Source organism: Physella acuta, unplaced genomic scaffold (assembly GCF_028476545.2).
Source record: "Physella acuta isolate Inbredline_101_S28 unplaced genomic scaffold, ASM2847654v3 ptg000123l, whole genome shotgun sequence".
Lineage (NCBI taxonomy): Eukaryota > Metazoa > Mollusca > Gastropoda > Physidae > Physella > Physella acuta.
Genome location: NW_026731642.1, coordinates 385,840 through 402,143, shown reverse-complemented (window position 1 = coordinate 402,143; position 16,304 = coordinate 385,840). Strand labels below are relative to the sequence as shown.

The window sequence follows — 16,304 nt, the reverse complement described above, 5'->3', positions numbered from 1 at the left end:
AAAGCTAAATTATCTGCCCCTAATAGCCGTTACTAATTCGACCCGGCTCTACGATTGAAAACATTCGAGGTAAACCTTAGCTCACCAGAATGGTGGGTTTGGGGTGGTAGCTATATGCCTAGAGAGCGGGGGAGAAACGGCGTGCATTTTCGTGGTGTCTCACATTATCCCCATGAAAAGAATTATATATATATATATATATATATATATATATATATATATATATATATATATATATATATATATATATATATATATATATATATATATATATATATATATATATATAACGTTTGACCACCCACCCGCCCCATTAGCCATTGGACAAATTGTACCAGCCTAATCTATCCCCAGGAACTACGTTGTTCTATACGTAGGTAACCCTGCAATACTACAACCCACCCCACTCCCATCCCCCCACCCACGTTCATACCGCCCCTGTCAATCAGCCTACGTAAATTGTTGACGTTTTTTTGTTTTCCTGACATAATATGACGTTGCTCGAAAAGAGTAATTAGACTAATGAGTGGGTGCTAATTGAAATTTTCACGCTATATAAAGTGAGTCCCCTCGCCGTGAAGACCACTCAGAGCCAAGTAGGCCACAGAGAGAGACTGCGGATTTTTAGATATAGCTTCAAGCGCAAAATAGGTTTTTTTTGTTCAGTGGACGACATAAATTTTTGTTTTGTAGAATCTCGATCAAGCAGAGGACGAAAGTTTAAACTAAAGTCACAATGATGGGGAAATTCATGCTTGCGATATTTATGTTGGAGGTAAGTTTCAATTAGTTATAAAAATGTTAGATCGTATTATAATTTTAGTTTTGTATATGAAGGTAATATATATATATATATATATATATATATATATATATATATATATATATATATATATATATATATATATATATATGTTAGGGGTAAGGTCAGATTAGTTGTAAAATGTAAGATCATATGTAAATTAATGTATGTTGTACCATGGTAAAGCTGTATTTGAAAACACATTTGGATAATTTTTAATAGTAAAAATATAACATAGGTTGTGGTATGTTGTGACTATGTAACGCAGATTTAGCAAATGTTGAATTGAATCATGTACATCTATTTTAATGGTTTTTAAGGACATTGAAAAAATGGTTTCTGAAGCATATACTTTTGTCATCATGAATTAAAGTACAATGTACTGTTGATATCGTGAATTAAAGTGCAGGGCTCTGTCGATATCATGAGGTACAATGTACTATTAATATTATGTAGTAAAGAACATTGTACTGTTGATATCACGAACGGATATCCTGAACTTGAGTAAAAATTACTGTTGATATCATAACCTAAAGTGCAATATACGGTTGATACCACGAACTAATATCCTGAACTTGAGTAAAAATTACTGCTGATATCATAACCTAAAGTGCAATATACGGTTAATATCACGAACTGAAGACAAAGTATTTGCAATAGAACAATAGCTTCCATTACTCCAACATTGCCGAAACATAAAACATACTCAAGACTAACCACTGTGAACTACTAGCTGTAAAATTAACTCTCTAATTTTTTTCATTGCAGGTTGCTCTCATATCAGCATGTAAGTAAAACTTTTGCCTAGGCTCAACAAAAAATCGTAGAAGTTAATGTCATAAAAATAGCATGTCAAAATATACAGGGGAGATAACTTGACAATTATGCGCAGTGACAAGGTTAAAGTAGCGTCCCCTGTTGTGCTGTTGTTTGTTTATTAAACGGTGTGGCCTAGCGGTAGAGAGCTAGACTCCTAACCAGAAAGTCTCGAGTTCGAATTCGGGCTCAAGGTATGGTGATGACCACACTATCCCTTCATGTGCCGAGGTCACAGATGAACTCTACTTATCTGCCCTATGTGTTTTTGGCACGAACGGGAAACATGCTGATTTATCAAATACCTTATCTTCGATAAATTTACCATTTACCTTTCATCAGCTATCAATTATCACGTATTATTTTATTTTTTATCATTATCATATATCAATTATCATCTACCTTTTATCATCTACCACTTACCATTTATCATCTAAACAAATGTTCTATCTTCTCGTTTCACCTCTCTTTCATTCTCTTTAACTCACGACTCCTGGTACTTAATATGGTATCTCCCCAACACGCTTTAGTGGTTTACTTTGTGATTTTCCAAACACTCATGTGGTTTAAATATAATCTCCACCACACTCTTGTGGTTTAAAGTTTGTCTCCCTGACATTCTTGCGCTTTACATGGTATCTCCACAATACTTAAATCCCTTTACTCTATCATCTTCCCATGAACTAAAATCTCGACACTGTCCACAATACTTAAATCCTTTTACTCTATCATCTCCCCAGTCAGCATCCAGGAACTAAAATCTCGCCAGTCCACAATACTTAAATCCTTTTACTCTATCATCTCCCCAGTCAGCATCCAGGAACTAAAATCTCTGGCACCCAGACGCCGGGAGACCGTGGAAGAGAAAGGCGACTACCTCATAATTTCTTTCTTTTAATACAGGACTTCGGATAATCCAATCATTTGATCCAGATATTTAATTTTTTTTTATTAAAATGTAAAAATAAATACAATAATTACATATTATAAGGGAGTGGCTTACCAGAGCAGTATAGCACTCGGCTTCTGACGGCTAAACGTTAGGAAAGCAAAGGCGGCTGGACATAGTGCTGACCACACTATCGGTCTGTATGTCATTGAAACAGTTGAAATCAACTTCATCTGCCCCATGTGTCTAGGGCACGAACGGGAAAAGATGATGAATTACATATTATTAAACAGGCATTGAATAGCATAGCTGAAAGTCGACACAAAATTTCGAGATATATTTCCGTCAATCCAATAATGTTTTATTTTAACTGTAGAGCGTGTATTAACTCATAGGATACCATTTCATTATAAAGTTAATTACCTTGTTTCCATTCAATATAATAACTTATTATGACTTAAATAAAATTATCTCTACAGTAAAAATTGCCGTTTATATCTTACACTACCGCATTTCCTTCAAGCTGATGTTGTTTTATTAGGATTTTTAAATTACCGTATTTACCCAATCCTATGTTTTATTGTAAAATTATAACTTAATTACCGTATTCCTCCAAATCTTATCTTTTAAAAAAATATTATTTAAATTACCGGATATCCCTCAATCAATGTTTTATTTTAAAATGATTTGATCATGTAAATTACCGTATTTCCCCCAAACTGACGTTGCTTTATTCTGACCAATCCCCAGTCTGCACACAAGAACCGATTGAGCTGGGTATCGTCTTGGACTCCTCCAGTTCCATCCCCCGGAAAGATTTCCGGATCGCCAAGAAGTTCCTGCAGGATTTCCTCAAGCAGTTTGACATAGGCACGGGCGAAAACGACGTCCGTGTGTCTATCATAACGTACGGCAAGGGCATCTACCCTGAGGTAGGTACATCTCGTCTGCTTCTAAAATATAAAAAACAAGTTAATAAAAAGTCTAGTGACAATTTAAGCGTAATTTCCTTATGTTATCCATAACAATTTTAAATCGAGATAAATCATATATTCAGCAACGGTGCCCAAATATTAAAACGTTTATATCAGTATTTGACTTCTCTCTCTCTCTCTCTTGCCGCGCGCAGTGACGCGAACGATCCCACGTCGCGACAGGCTAGCCTCCCGTATCAGTCGAAAAAAAATCCTTTCGAACCTCCGCTCATTCGCTATGGTAAAATCCTTTCGAACCTCAGCGCTTTGCGCAAAATCATCCTAGGCCTACACGACGCTCAGTTTAAAAATTCTTAATTAATTTTTTGTGGCCGAACGAAAGGATATTTTTGAAAACTTTCTTCGGCAATATTATTCTAAATTATGGCAGGAATCGATTGGTAAATGTTTCAAGTCGCTAAGTGGTCTGGTTGCCGAGATATGGGCCAAAAACTGCATTTTTTCGAGGTTTTTGGCTTTTCCGGGAAATCCAGGAAGTAATTCCGGGAATTTTTTGGCCTATGTTCATCCTCGGAACTTGCTTAACATATTTGCTTTGGAACAAGTCCTCGATATTGCTTCGTTGAGGAGGAGATACGACTTAAAAACGACTTAAAGCTGCGGACACACATCCATCCATCCATCCATTCCCAGAAATGACGAGTTAATAAAGGCTATTCTCCAGAAAGGAAATTGCGCTAAAAATTATGCTCGTTATATGGGACGGCGTGGTCGAAAGGTAGAGCGTTACACTTTAAACCCGAAAACCTCGCGTTCGGATCCCTAGCTAGAATTGTAGCCTATCAATAAGTCAACCCATCAACCCAGTTCTGATGGGTACCTGGGTTACGTTACGGCTGGCTTAATGCTGACCACACAGTTCCTTCATATTCCGTGGTCAGAGAAACAGGTGAACTCTATTTTACCTGCCTCACAGACTGTCAGGTTCAAACGGAAACTTTACTTTCACTTTATGCTCTTTTATTTTCATTTTAAGATGATAGAAAATCAAAAAAGTATGTGAAAACAAAACAAATAACAATTTTATTTACAAACACGATTCATTTTTAAAAGGTGTTGTTATTTTTCAACTTAAAAAAAATAATACGTTGGTTTTTATTTTGTCCATAAAAACTTAAAATTTAAAAAAAATTATTGATTGTAATTAAAGAAAATTTCTCCTCATCTATTTTTGAAACGAGCTCATCCTTCTCTTGTGACGTTACTGTATCTCGCATGTTGTTTCAGCAAAATTAACCCTTCAATATATGAGTTGTTTTAAATAAGTTAACCCTTTAATGCCTGTGCTTTTTTAAAGCTAGATGAGACCTTTTCTGTGTTTGAATTGTAGGCAACACTCATTCCTCTCTGTCTATAACATAAACCATTTTCTATCTGTACCATTTCATCTTGATTAACCCCCCTCCCACTATTTTCTAGGACGCCTTTAACCTGACCTCATACGCCACCAAAGAACAAGTCCTGGAGGCCATCGGTAACGTCCCCCACAGGGCCGGGCTGTTCACAGACACGGGGAAGGCCATCAAGTACATGCACGAGGTGCAGCTCAACAACGCTGTGGTCCGCCCTGAGGCCGAGAAAGTCAGCATCGTCATCACAGACGGCAACTCCCAGATGTGAGTCGTAGGCAGGTTTAACCCTTCAATGGCTGTGCTAGTTCAGCTAGATGAACCATTAAAAATCTGCGCCATTTCGTCTAGATTAACTCATTCAATATATGAGTTGCTTCAGCTAAATTAACCCTTCAATGGCTGTGCTAGTTCAGCTAGATGAACCATTCAATATCTGCTCTATTTCGTCTAGATTAACCCTTTCAATATATGAGTTGCTTCAGCTAAGTTAACCCTTCAATGTCTATGCTACTTCAGCTAGATTGATCCTTTAATGGCCTTGTTGCTTTAGCAAGATTAAACTTTTAATGTCTGTGTTGCTTCAGTTTAACTAACCCATCAATATATGAGTTGCTTTAGCTAAGTTAACCCTTTAATGCCTGTGGTTTTATTTTTAGCTAGATGAGACCTTTTCTGTGTTTGAATTGTAGGAAACATTTATTCCCCACTGTCTGTAACATAAACTATTTACTATCTGTACCATTTCATCTAGATTAACCCTCCATTTGGATGCGCTATTTAGGCAAGAAAAAAACCCTTTTGCTGTGTCTGTCTTGTAGGCGAAATTGACGTTCTTCTGTCTGCTTCCATGTTAACTCAACAATGTCTGCGTTTTATTTATATTAACCCTACGATGTCTGTGAATTTATATTCAGCTTACAGATGTAATCTGATACTACTTTTGGTTACAGGTGTAATCCTACATCAAACATCTGCTTACATATGTAGCCTGACGCCCTATGTCTCCTTACATATATAACCTGACGCCCAATATCTCCTTACATATGTAACCTGACGCCCAATATCTCCTTACATATGTAACCTGACGCCCAATATCTCCTTACACATGTAACCTGTAGCCCAATATCTCCTTACATCTGTAACCTGTCAACATTTGCCCACAGATGGAGAGAGACCAAAGCGGAAGCTGAATCGGCTAGAAACGACGGCATCACCATTTTCGCCATCGGCGTCGGCCTCGGCATCCGCGACGAAGAACTGAGCAACATCGCCGGGGACGAGACCAGGGTCACCAAGGTCGACAACTTCAGCAAGCTCGAGTCCATCAAAGAGTCGCTTGCTCGTACAACCTGTATTAGTGAGTTCCCCTTGTTTTCTAGGACTTTCATTATTCAAGATTTGCATCTATTATTTTAAATAGTGTATTAATTTTTTGGGTAAAATTTTACAATTTGCTTTCTATTAGACTTTTCAAAATATTTTTATCTTTTTTTAATATTCAAATTTCAATATGGGTTTTATAAGTAAAATAAAGTTCCCTTTTCAAACCTGACGGTCTATAGGGTAAGTGAAGTTGAGTTCACTTGTTTCTGTGACCTCGGCATATGAAGATATAGTGTGGTAAGGACTATGCCCAGCCGCCTTTACTTTGCCTAACGTGAGTTAGGTACCCATCATAGTTGGGTGGACTCAGGGATGGTTTACAGACTTGAACCCGGATTCAAACTCGAGACTCAAGGGTTTGCAGTCTAGCTCTCTACCGCTAGACCACTCCGTCCCCAATATGGGTTTTAACCTACGTAAAATAGCTCCTGAATTTCATTTTGTTCTTTAAATTACTTTTAAAAAAAAATTGCCTTGTATATGGTACTGCTTAACTTTTATCCTATTAATTACAACTAGTCGTATTAAAGAATCTTTTCCTTCAAACGTAAAGACAACAGGACTAGAAACTATGAACCATAATCAATTTATATTTACACAGAATGGTGACTAAATATTCACTTCTTACCTCCCTTACAGAAAAAGAAAAGCCAACTACTCCACAGATGGTTGAAAGTCCAAGTAAGTATTTTTACATTCTAGAATTTCATAGAAAAAAAAATTACCCTGGGTAGGACTATTTAACGAACACATTGCATTTTTGTAATGATTTAAAAATAAATAATTTGTATATAATTATGCTGATATATTTATATATATATATATATATAAATATAAATATATACACACACACACACACACACACACACATATATATATATATATATATATATATATATATATATATATATATATATATATATATATATATTTATGTGAGAAAAATCTTGACAAATGAATTCTCCCCTGACAGCTTGCGGTGAGGTCAACCCTGCTGATATTTATTTCGTCTTTGACCCTGCTCAACTCGGCCTTGACGCCATCGCCTGGACCACGTCAATCATTTCCCTGACCCTGGACACTGAGGACATGAATAACGGCTTTCAGGTGAGGTCATTGCGAATCTGATGTATTATGTAAATAAATAAGACGATAACTCTATTTAGCCACATAAAAATAAATTAAACCGGGGGTGATCTCCCCTAAACTTTCTCGAATATTCTTATGTAAAACAACTGGGGATGGCGACTCGGGATATAGACATGATTTTTAATCCATTTTTAATTACTTAAACTTTTTAAAAATAGAATAGAATCTCGAAGAAACAATAATTGCACACCAAGTGAACGCAAAACAAAATGTATATAATAGTGCGGAATATTATTAGTACTTTATAAGTTTACATACGTTTTTTGAGAAATCGGAAATAGCGAAAAGTACTACTTCCGGTCCACGGAAATTACTCAAAATTTGACAGAAGGCAGAGAATTAGATCTTTTACTTACAAGTGAAATTTCATTTATCTTCTGAAATAGACTTCAAGTTATAGGTTTTTGAAAAATTGAATGTAAAATAGTTCCACTTCCGGTTATCGGAAATCGTTGAAAAGTTTATACGGATCAACAAATTTGATATAACACTTACATATTTGAAATTTCATTAACGTAGATGTAACGGTACTCAGGTTATCGTATTTAATTTGACTGACAGACAGACACACACATACATACAGACATACATACAAACTATGTTTTTCCGACGCAGGGAGCTGTATAACGTCGTGATTTGCATAAAAACTTGATTTTTTTTTTGCACGATTACAAGACTTTCTCTATACTTCGTATATACGAGAAAGTAAAAACGACGAGCGAATTCAAGAAAATGTAACTATGCTTTAATTCAGTACGGAGTTATCTCTGGTACCTGCCCGGATGATGCTGGATTTGACCTCGACGACTACAACAATGTTGACGACATTAAGAAGAGGCTCCAGGACTACGACAGGAGTAAGGTTAAAGATCTTCTCCAGGTAAGTGTTACTTTAAAATCGGCTGTCATTGCAGGTGGGCTATCTTCTGGGTCTTCTTTTAGGTAGGCTGTGTTCTGGGTCTTCTTTTAGGGGGAGCTGTCTACTTGGTCTTCTTTTAGGTGGGCTGTGTTCTGGGTTTTCTTTTAGGTGGGCTGTCTTCTCGGTTTTCTTTTAGGTGGGCTGTGTTCTGGTTCTTCTTTTAGGTGGGCTGTCTTCTCGGTTTTCTTTTAGGTGGGCTGTCTTCTGGGTCTTCTTTTAGGTGGGCTGTCTTCTGGGTCTTCTTGTAGGTGGGCTGTCTTCGGGGTCTTCTTTTAGGTGGGCTGTCTTCTCGGGTTTCTTTTAGGGGGGGCTGTCTTTTAAGCTGTTTTTTTCAAGTGGAGTGTCTTCTAGGTTGTTTCTTCAGCTAAGCTGACTTGTAGGTTTTCCTCATATAGCTTGCCCTATAGGCTGTTTGTATAGATCGTATGTGCGCTACGACGACCATCTTGGTTCTCCATTAATGTGGCGAGCTTACCATTACCAGCAGTGGACAATATCTTCCACGGAACAGAAACAAATTAATTAAATTTTACAACAGGCAGTAGGCAACAACACCCACTCCCCCCATAAAAAAAATAAAACATGAAAACCAACCTCTGCTAGTTTTACCAATTATATCTTATTTATAATTAAAATAGATCAGCCCACCCATTGACGAGATAAATAATTTACCTGTACTGTACTGACCTGTTGTAATTTTTGGGAATTACCAGACTAAACATGTGTTGTATTGACCTGTTGCAGTATCTGGGAACAAAAGCCTACACAGCGGAACACGGGGGTCGGGAGAACTCCAAGAAGGTGGCCGTCTTGTCGCTGGGTAAAGACATCAAATCTCTGGGTGACCTCAAGTCCCAGATCACAGAGCTAAACAACCAGGGCATACAGGTGGGTTCAACCTAAAGGTCTAGGGATGGGTTGAACTATATGGAGTACATGTGGGTTAAGCCATAGAACATAAAGGTGGGTTCAACCTAAAGGTGTAGGGATGGGTTGAACTATATGGAGTACATGTGGGTTAAGCCATAGAACATAAAGGTGGGTTCAACCTAAAGGTGTAGGGATGGGTTGAACTATATGGAGTACATGTGGGTTAAGCCATAGGACATAAAGGTGGATTCAACCTAAAGGTCTAGGGGTGGGTTGAACTATATGGAGTACATGTGGGTTAAGCCATAGGACATAAAGTTGGATTTAACCCAAAGGTGATTATACATGTGGGTTAAGCCATATCAGGTGAGCCTATCAGATGGTTATACTATAGTGCAAATAAACTAGTTTAACAATAGGGCATGTTGGTATGTTAAACTATACGGTATATTGTTGAGGTTAGCAATATGTCATGCAGATGAGTTGAGCTATAGCGTATACAAGAGTGAGGTCTTTCAAAAATTCAAAGAGATAAATTCAGTATATAAAAGAACTTGAAAAATAATCCAAATAAACGACAGCTGAGAATCTATTAAAAATCATCGTAATCAAATCGAATTTCGGGGTCGGCGTGGTAGAGTCGGTAAAGCTCATGGTTGCTAAACCAAGAAAAGTCGCGAATTTGATGAGGCTCGATAGTTGGGGGCAGCAAATCTTTTAGGAGAGAAAACTCCAAAATCAAACAACTGCTGCCTTGTGGTTTGTTCTTGTTTGGCTATGGAAGCAAATCCAAAATGGTGAAAAGATGTCTGAAGTCGGAGTCAACATATGGTGCATAACCAGTTGACACGTATACTTAATTGCACTTTAGGGAATCCTTTCCAACCCCAAAAAAAAATTAGAACGAGGAAGAAGAAGAAAAACGAATTCCCATTGAGCTCATTATTTTTCTTTTTATCTATTCAGGTCTTCATTGCCGACTACTACAACCGTAACATCGAAATCGAAGGAGCGGCAACTCTGTTTGGGCGAGGGTCAAGGCAAGTGTCTGAGGACCTGGTCAACAGACTGTGTCCCAACTTGGCCGCAACAAAATAAGGTGTGTAGTTGTATTCATCATAGGGTGTGTAGTTGTGCTTGATATAAAGTGTGTAGTGGTACCCATTATAAGGTGTGTAGTTGTACTCATCATAAGGAGTGTAGTTGTTCCCATAATAAAGTGTGTAGTTGTACCCATCATAAGGTGTAGAGTTGGTGTGTAGTTGTACTCATCATAAGGTGTGTAGTTGTGCTTGTTATAAAGTGTGTAGTTGTACTCATCATAAGGTGTGTAGTTGTGCTTGTTATAAAGTGTGTATTTGTACTTATTATAAAGTGTGTAGTTGTGCTTGTTATAAAGTGTGTAGTTGTACTCATCATAAAGTGTGTATTTGTACTTGTTATAAAGTGTGTAGTTGTACCCATCATACGTTGTGTAGTTTTGCTTGTTATAAAGTGTGTAGTTGTTCTCATCATAAGGTTTGTAGTTGTGCTCATCAAAACGTGTGTATCTTTACTCATTATAATTGTGCAGTTGAAGACATCATCAAGTATGCATCTTTTCTCCTGATAATGTGTGTAAATGTACCCATCATAAAGTGTGTTGTTCTACCTACTGTGTTTCTAATGCCTTCTGCGGTTTTCAATATCAATCTACAATACAAATATATTGGCCGGTTCTACGCCCGGTTGCCTTAACCAATGAGTGAAGGGAAGAGTGACACACTACCAAGAGTATATTGCTATTTATAGTAATTTATTTCTTAGTTCTCCAAAAACGAAAGCAAGAATTGTACATTTCTGTCTATATAACTGTCTATTCTAGGTTTTGGCGAATGGGTTAGGTTTAGACCTGGGATTTTGGTTGTGATACCAAGATATTAAATAAAATAAATTTCGAATTTTTTTCATTTGACGAACATCGAGAAAAAAATAAACGTCTTTTGAGAAAGAGTAAACGGGATAAAAAGTGTTCAAAAGAGAGGAAGATAGAATGGAAGAAGCTTATTTAAATATTAACAAGTGTGATCAACTAATAGTTATTGAACTGTTCTATACAGGTACAGAGCGGTACACAGCCAGCGATGACTTGCGTTACGCAAAAAGTGATGATGTAGCTACGCAAACAGTGATGACGAAAAATAGAAAGCAAGAATCTCAATATTGTGATTAGTTTTATACACACATTTTTAAAATAATAATACATGGTTTTTATTGTTTGTAAAACAGTTGAGTGTGAATGTTAATGATTACAAATTGTACGTTTGTACGTGCAAAATATACCAATAGTCTGTGAGTATTCCTATTGTTTGTGGGTCTAAAATATACCTAAAGCCTGTTAGAGGTTGCAGAATATGCCTACAGACTTTAAATATACATATAGTGGGCAGGGATACTATGGAATAACCCAAAATATATCCCCAATTCGGATTTTTTGTTTGAATAAAATATTTCACCACTAAACGTATAGACTATTAGGTGTAGATTTAGCTCATAATCCATGACACATTTGTATTCAGTGTATCCTTGTTTTGAAAAAAAAAAAAAAAAAAAAAAAAAAAAAAAGATAACAACGAATCAGTTTGTTTCTGAAAAAAAGAAAACTACACTGAAATTGCATCTTTTTTATAGACGGTTGCAAGTGCTTTTAAAATAACGAAGCAAGCAAAAACAGAAAAGAAAAAATAATGTATTTAATATTGATATTTGAAATAGAATAATATTATTTTAATCAAGGAAGTATTTACATACTTTACATTAATTGCAAATTTTTGTACATAAAAACAATTTTTATAATGTAAGTCTGATTGGGGGGTCATCCATTAATGACGTCACGCTTTTTGACGATTTTTACGTCCCCCCTCTCCTCCTTCACACGTCATCAAAAAAAGTCAGAACCCCCCCTACCTAAAACGACGTAACACCTCAGCCTACAACCCCCTTCAAAATTTCTGTTGAATTTTTCTTAAAACATCTATATTTTCTTCCAAAATCTTGTCAGAACTCTGTCATAGAGTATTTTGATCAATTCATTTTTCAATTTATTGAAACCATTTTCTTAGTTTACTAACATTGCTTTTTTTATAATGCAAGAAGTGACGTCACACAATTTGAATCCCTCTCCTCCACATCACACACCGTCACAAAATTACGGACCCCTCCCCTCTACGAGTGTGACGTCATTTATGGACGACCCCTTGTGATCTTTTATGCATGAATTTCTCAAGGATTAGATTCATAATTTCACGTTTGTAAGCATTCTATTTTCATACACAATAAAAGTTATAATATGTAAATTCAATGGTTTTGTTCTTTTTATTTAAAAAAATATGTTTGTTTTCTCTAGTACATTCTTAAAATGATAATTAAAAATGAAAATCTATTGAAATTCATTGTAGTCGAAAATTTTATCGCTGTGGCCTTGTAAAGAATTTATTATTTTTATTATTACGAAATTGTTTTTTTTTGCTTTAAAATTTAAAAAATCAATTTTCACTCCACATTAAAAACAAAAACGCCTTTCTTGTCAGCCAATCCATCATTAACCGTATTTTCAACTTATATTGGTTATTCATTTATCTTATAATAAGAAAGGGTTTATCATTTTATTATATCATTTTATATATGGTAATGGCTAGTAAAACCTGTAATTCTATAAACTGCATTTGACTATTTAAAATTCTTAATTTTTTTAATAGTTCGCTTAATACTACAAGTTTAAGCAATATTTTCTAAGGTTAATGAAAGGCTGCCAGATAAATTATTGTAAATAGAAAACCAATCAATTATAAAATCTTAATAGAAATAAGCTTATGAATAGCACTGACAACAAAAATGAAATTAAATAAACTTGCTATCTCTAGTAAAGGATTTATCGCTACAATTTGCAAGAGATTCCATGAACGACCAATGCTTTTAAACAGAAAAGCAAGTATGTTTTTAAACATTATTCTGAGAACATTCATACACTCCTTTTATAAAATTACAATATTTCCAATTTCGTTCTTTTTAAAATTTGTTTTTTTATTACTTCTACGCCAAGCAATGGCGGATAAAAAAAAAAAAAAAGGGGAGGGGGGCTGAAAGGGCTGCAGTTAGGGCCCCGATTTTTAGGGGCCCACACATTTCCTTTTTCAATGATATTAATTTTCACTTAAAACCCAGTTTTAATGTTTGAATAACAAGCTTATTTCAGTGTTTTTTTTCTCAAAATATCAAACACGAGTACACACTTTAGTATAAATACCAGCTGTCATCACCTACTCCCTCATACATTGATTACACGAAACAGACGATCACTAAAATAAATATTCCGAACAGCTTTCGCTTGTGATAATACAATGGGTTGATTCAAGAGTTTAAAAACACAAACAGCGTCCGAATACTGACAAATCAGTTGATGATAGACGCCTTTTGAAAAATGCACCGTAACTAAAAGTTATTCAGTCAGATAGGGTCTACACTGTGAATTAGCTCTCACTCGCAAGCATTCAGAAAAGCAACACTACTGAATAACCCCAGCAATCGATTAAAAATGCCGGACCGCTACACTGCTAAGAAAGGTATGAAAAAAAATGGATTTTTTTTATTAGAAGTGAGGTTTTGGATAGTCGTTGTTTTAGGCATAGGATATCTAGATCTTGTAATTTTGGTGCGCGGACCTTTGACCACAGGTGCTTTGACCATAGGGGGTTTGACCATAGGGGGTTTGACCACAGCGGACCTTTGACCACAGGTGCTTTGACCATAGGGGTTTTGACCACAGCGGGCCTTTGACCATAGCGGTGCTTTGACCATAGGTGGTTTGATCATAGGTGCTTTGACCATAGGGGGTTTGACCATAGGGGGTTTGACCACAGCGGACCTTTGACCACAGGTGCTTTGACCATAGGGGTTTTGACCACAGCGGGCCTTTGACCATAGCGGTGCTTTGACCATAGTTGGTTTGATCATAGGTGGTTTGACCATAGGGGGTTTGACCACATGTTTTTTCTCAGCAGAGGCTCTTTGATCACAGGTGGTCTATCAACGGGTGTTTGATCACAAGCGCTGTGTCCGGCTTTGATCATACGTGTGATACAATTAATACGATTTTATACATGTTTCCTGAGAGTACGTTAATAGAAATTAACATGTATTTAAAAAAGCCAAGAACTATATTTTATTCTCCACATAAAGGCTGGTGCTAGGCCTCATAGATTTATTTTAAATATAAATGAAACACAAATAATGCGACATATAACAAGTTTCACAAATAAATAATGTAGAAGTACTTGAAAATACATAGCATATATAAAGGATAAAAAATGATACAAAACTTGCCAACAATAAAGTCAAAGATGTAATACATAAAATGGTTAACTAAATGACAGATGTGCTATAGCAAGCAAATATGTCAGTACCTCTGTTTGACAATATTATTACATCATGTCGAAATTTAAAATATAATTTAGCAACTTTTAAAATAAATCCTTACCATATATGGACAGCATTGGACAAACCACCTGAGATCAAAGACCCTATGTGGACAAAACACCTGAGATCAAAGACCCTATGGGGACAAAACAACTATGATCAAAGCCGGACGCAGCGCTTGTGATCACACACCAGTTGATAGACCACCTGTGATCAAAGACCCTCTGCTAAGAAAACACCTGTGGTCAAACCCCCTATGATCAAACCCCCTATGGTCAAACCACCTATGGTCAAAGCTCCGCTATGGTCAAAGCCCCGCTGTGGTCAAACCCCCTATGGTCAAAGCCCCTATGGTCAAAGCTCCGCTGTGGTCAAACCCCCTATGGTCAAACCCCCTATGGTCAAAGCACCTGTGGTCAAAGGTCCTAGGACCGTAATTTTGGATTAAAACTCTCTAGATGCATTTCTTAGTTGCTCATTTGGTCGTTTGATTATAAGTAATATTAGGTAGAGTTCACTTATTTAGTTGTTAACTGCAAAAGAGGAGATATTCTGGTCCGTTCTATGTCTAGATCTATAGCTAGCCGCCTTTAGTTTATAAAATAAGAGATATGTACCCATCTCAGCTGGGTGTTTTTCGACCACCCACCGCCACATTAGCACATATATTGGACTAATTGTACCAGCCTAATCCATCTCTAGTAACTATGTTGGTCTAGGTTACCCTGCAATACTACAACCCACCCAACTCCCATTCCCCGCCCACGTTTATACCGCCCCAGTCAATCAGCCTACGTAAATTGTTGACGGTTTTTGTTTGCTCGAAAGGACTAATTAGACTAACGAGCTGACCCGCGACGTTACATACGCCGCTGTATAATTGTTTTATTTTCTGCTTATCAGCAATTCATAATTTGTGAATTCGACACTACCACCCCCGCCCGCCCCCCTCCCCCCAATTGAACCGACAATGAAAAGATCAAGCAGAAACTGTTACCTCTATTCCACCTGCCCCATAAACTTGTACGTTTCAAAGGGTACAGTGTACGTATCATTATTTTTCATGCTTTCTAAATCATGCATATGGTATGTAGGTACATCACTAACTTCCATTTTGTCTTATTAGAAAAAAAAATCACTCAACGACCCCCAACCAAATGCGTAATACGGAAATCTTTTTTAATACATAAAAACTCATTTTAATTGTACAAACACACCAATTTGCGAGCATTTACCTACGTATTCCTTTTGCCGCTATTTAAAAAAATATTAAAAGACAAGCTAACAAAAGCAGGGGAAATAATTACTCTCCTAATATTGATCAGTGTAAACCTACACATTGAATTGAATTTAATCAAATCGATCATTTTGTTATTATTTAATATAATAGTTTATTACAATCTACTCTTATGAGTCTACACCGATTTATAAATAAAAAACATCCATACCACACTACTGGTCATCCACATCAACAGCACAAAACACGTCACTCATATCAACAGCACACTGAGCGTCATCAGCATCATATTACACCTCATTCACATCCACATCTACACCACACTGCCCGCCATCAGCATCATATTACACCTCATTCACATCCACATCTACACCACACTGACCGCCATCAGCATCATATTACACCTCATTCACATCCACATCTACACCACACTGCCCT

General features: G+C 36.6%; 1 protein-coding gene across 1 annotated transcript; it reads left to right on the top strand.

The window, feature by feature from the left end:
• The first annotated feature begins 588 nt into the window (after positions 1-588).
• LOC131934921 (vitrin) lies at positions 589-12,515 on the top strand. The gene is made up of 12 exons (XM_059291186.1): positions 589-775; positions 1,571-1,589; positions 2,428-2,503; positions 3,259-3,439; positions 4,922-5,118; positions 6,018-6,211; positions 6,877-6,918; positions 7,211-7,344; positions 8,141-8,266; positions 9,050-9,193; positions 10,142-10,274; positions 11,275-12,515. Exons 1-11 carry the CDS (start codon positions 737-739, stop codon positions 10,271-10,273), a joined length of 1,284 nt encoding a protein of 427 aa, XP_059147169.1. The 5' UTR covers positions 589-736; the 3' UTR covers position 10,274; positions 11,275-12,515.
• Positions 12,516-16,304: the final 3,789 nt, after the last annotated feature.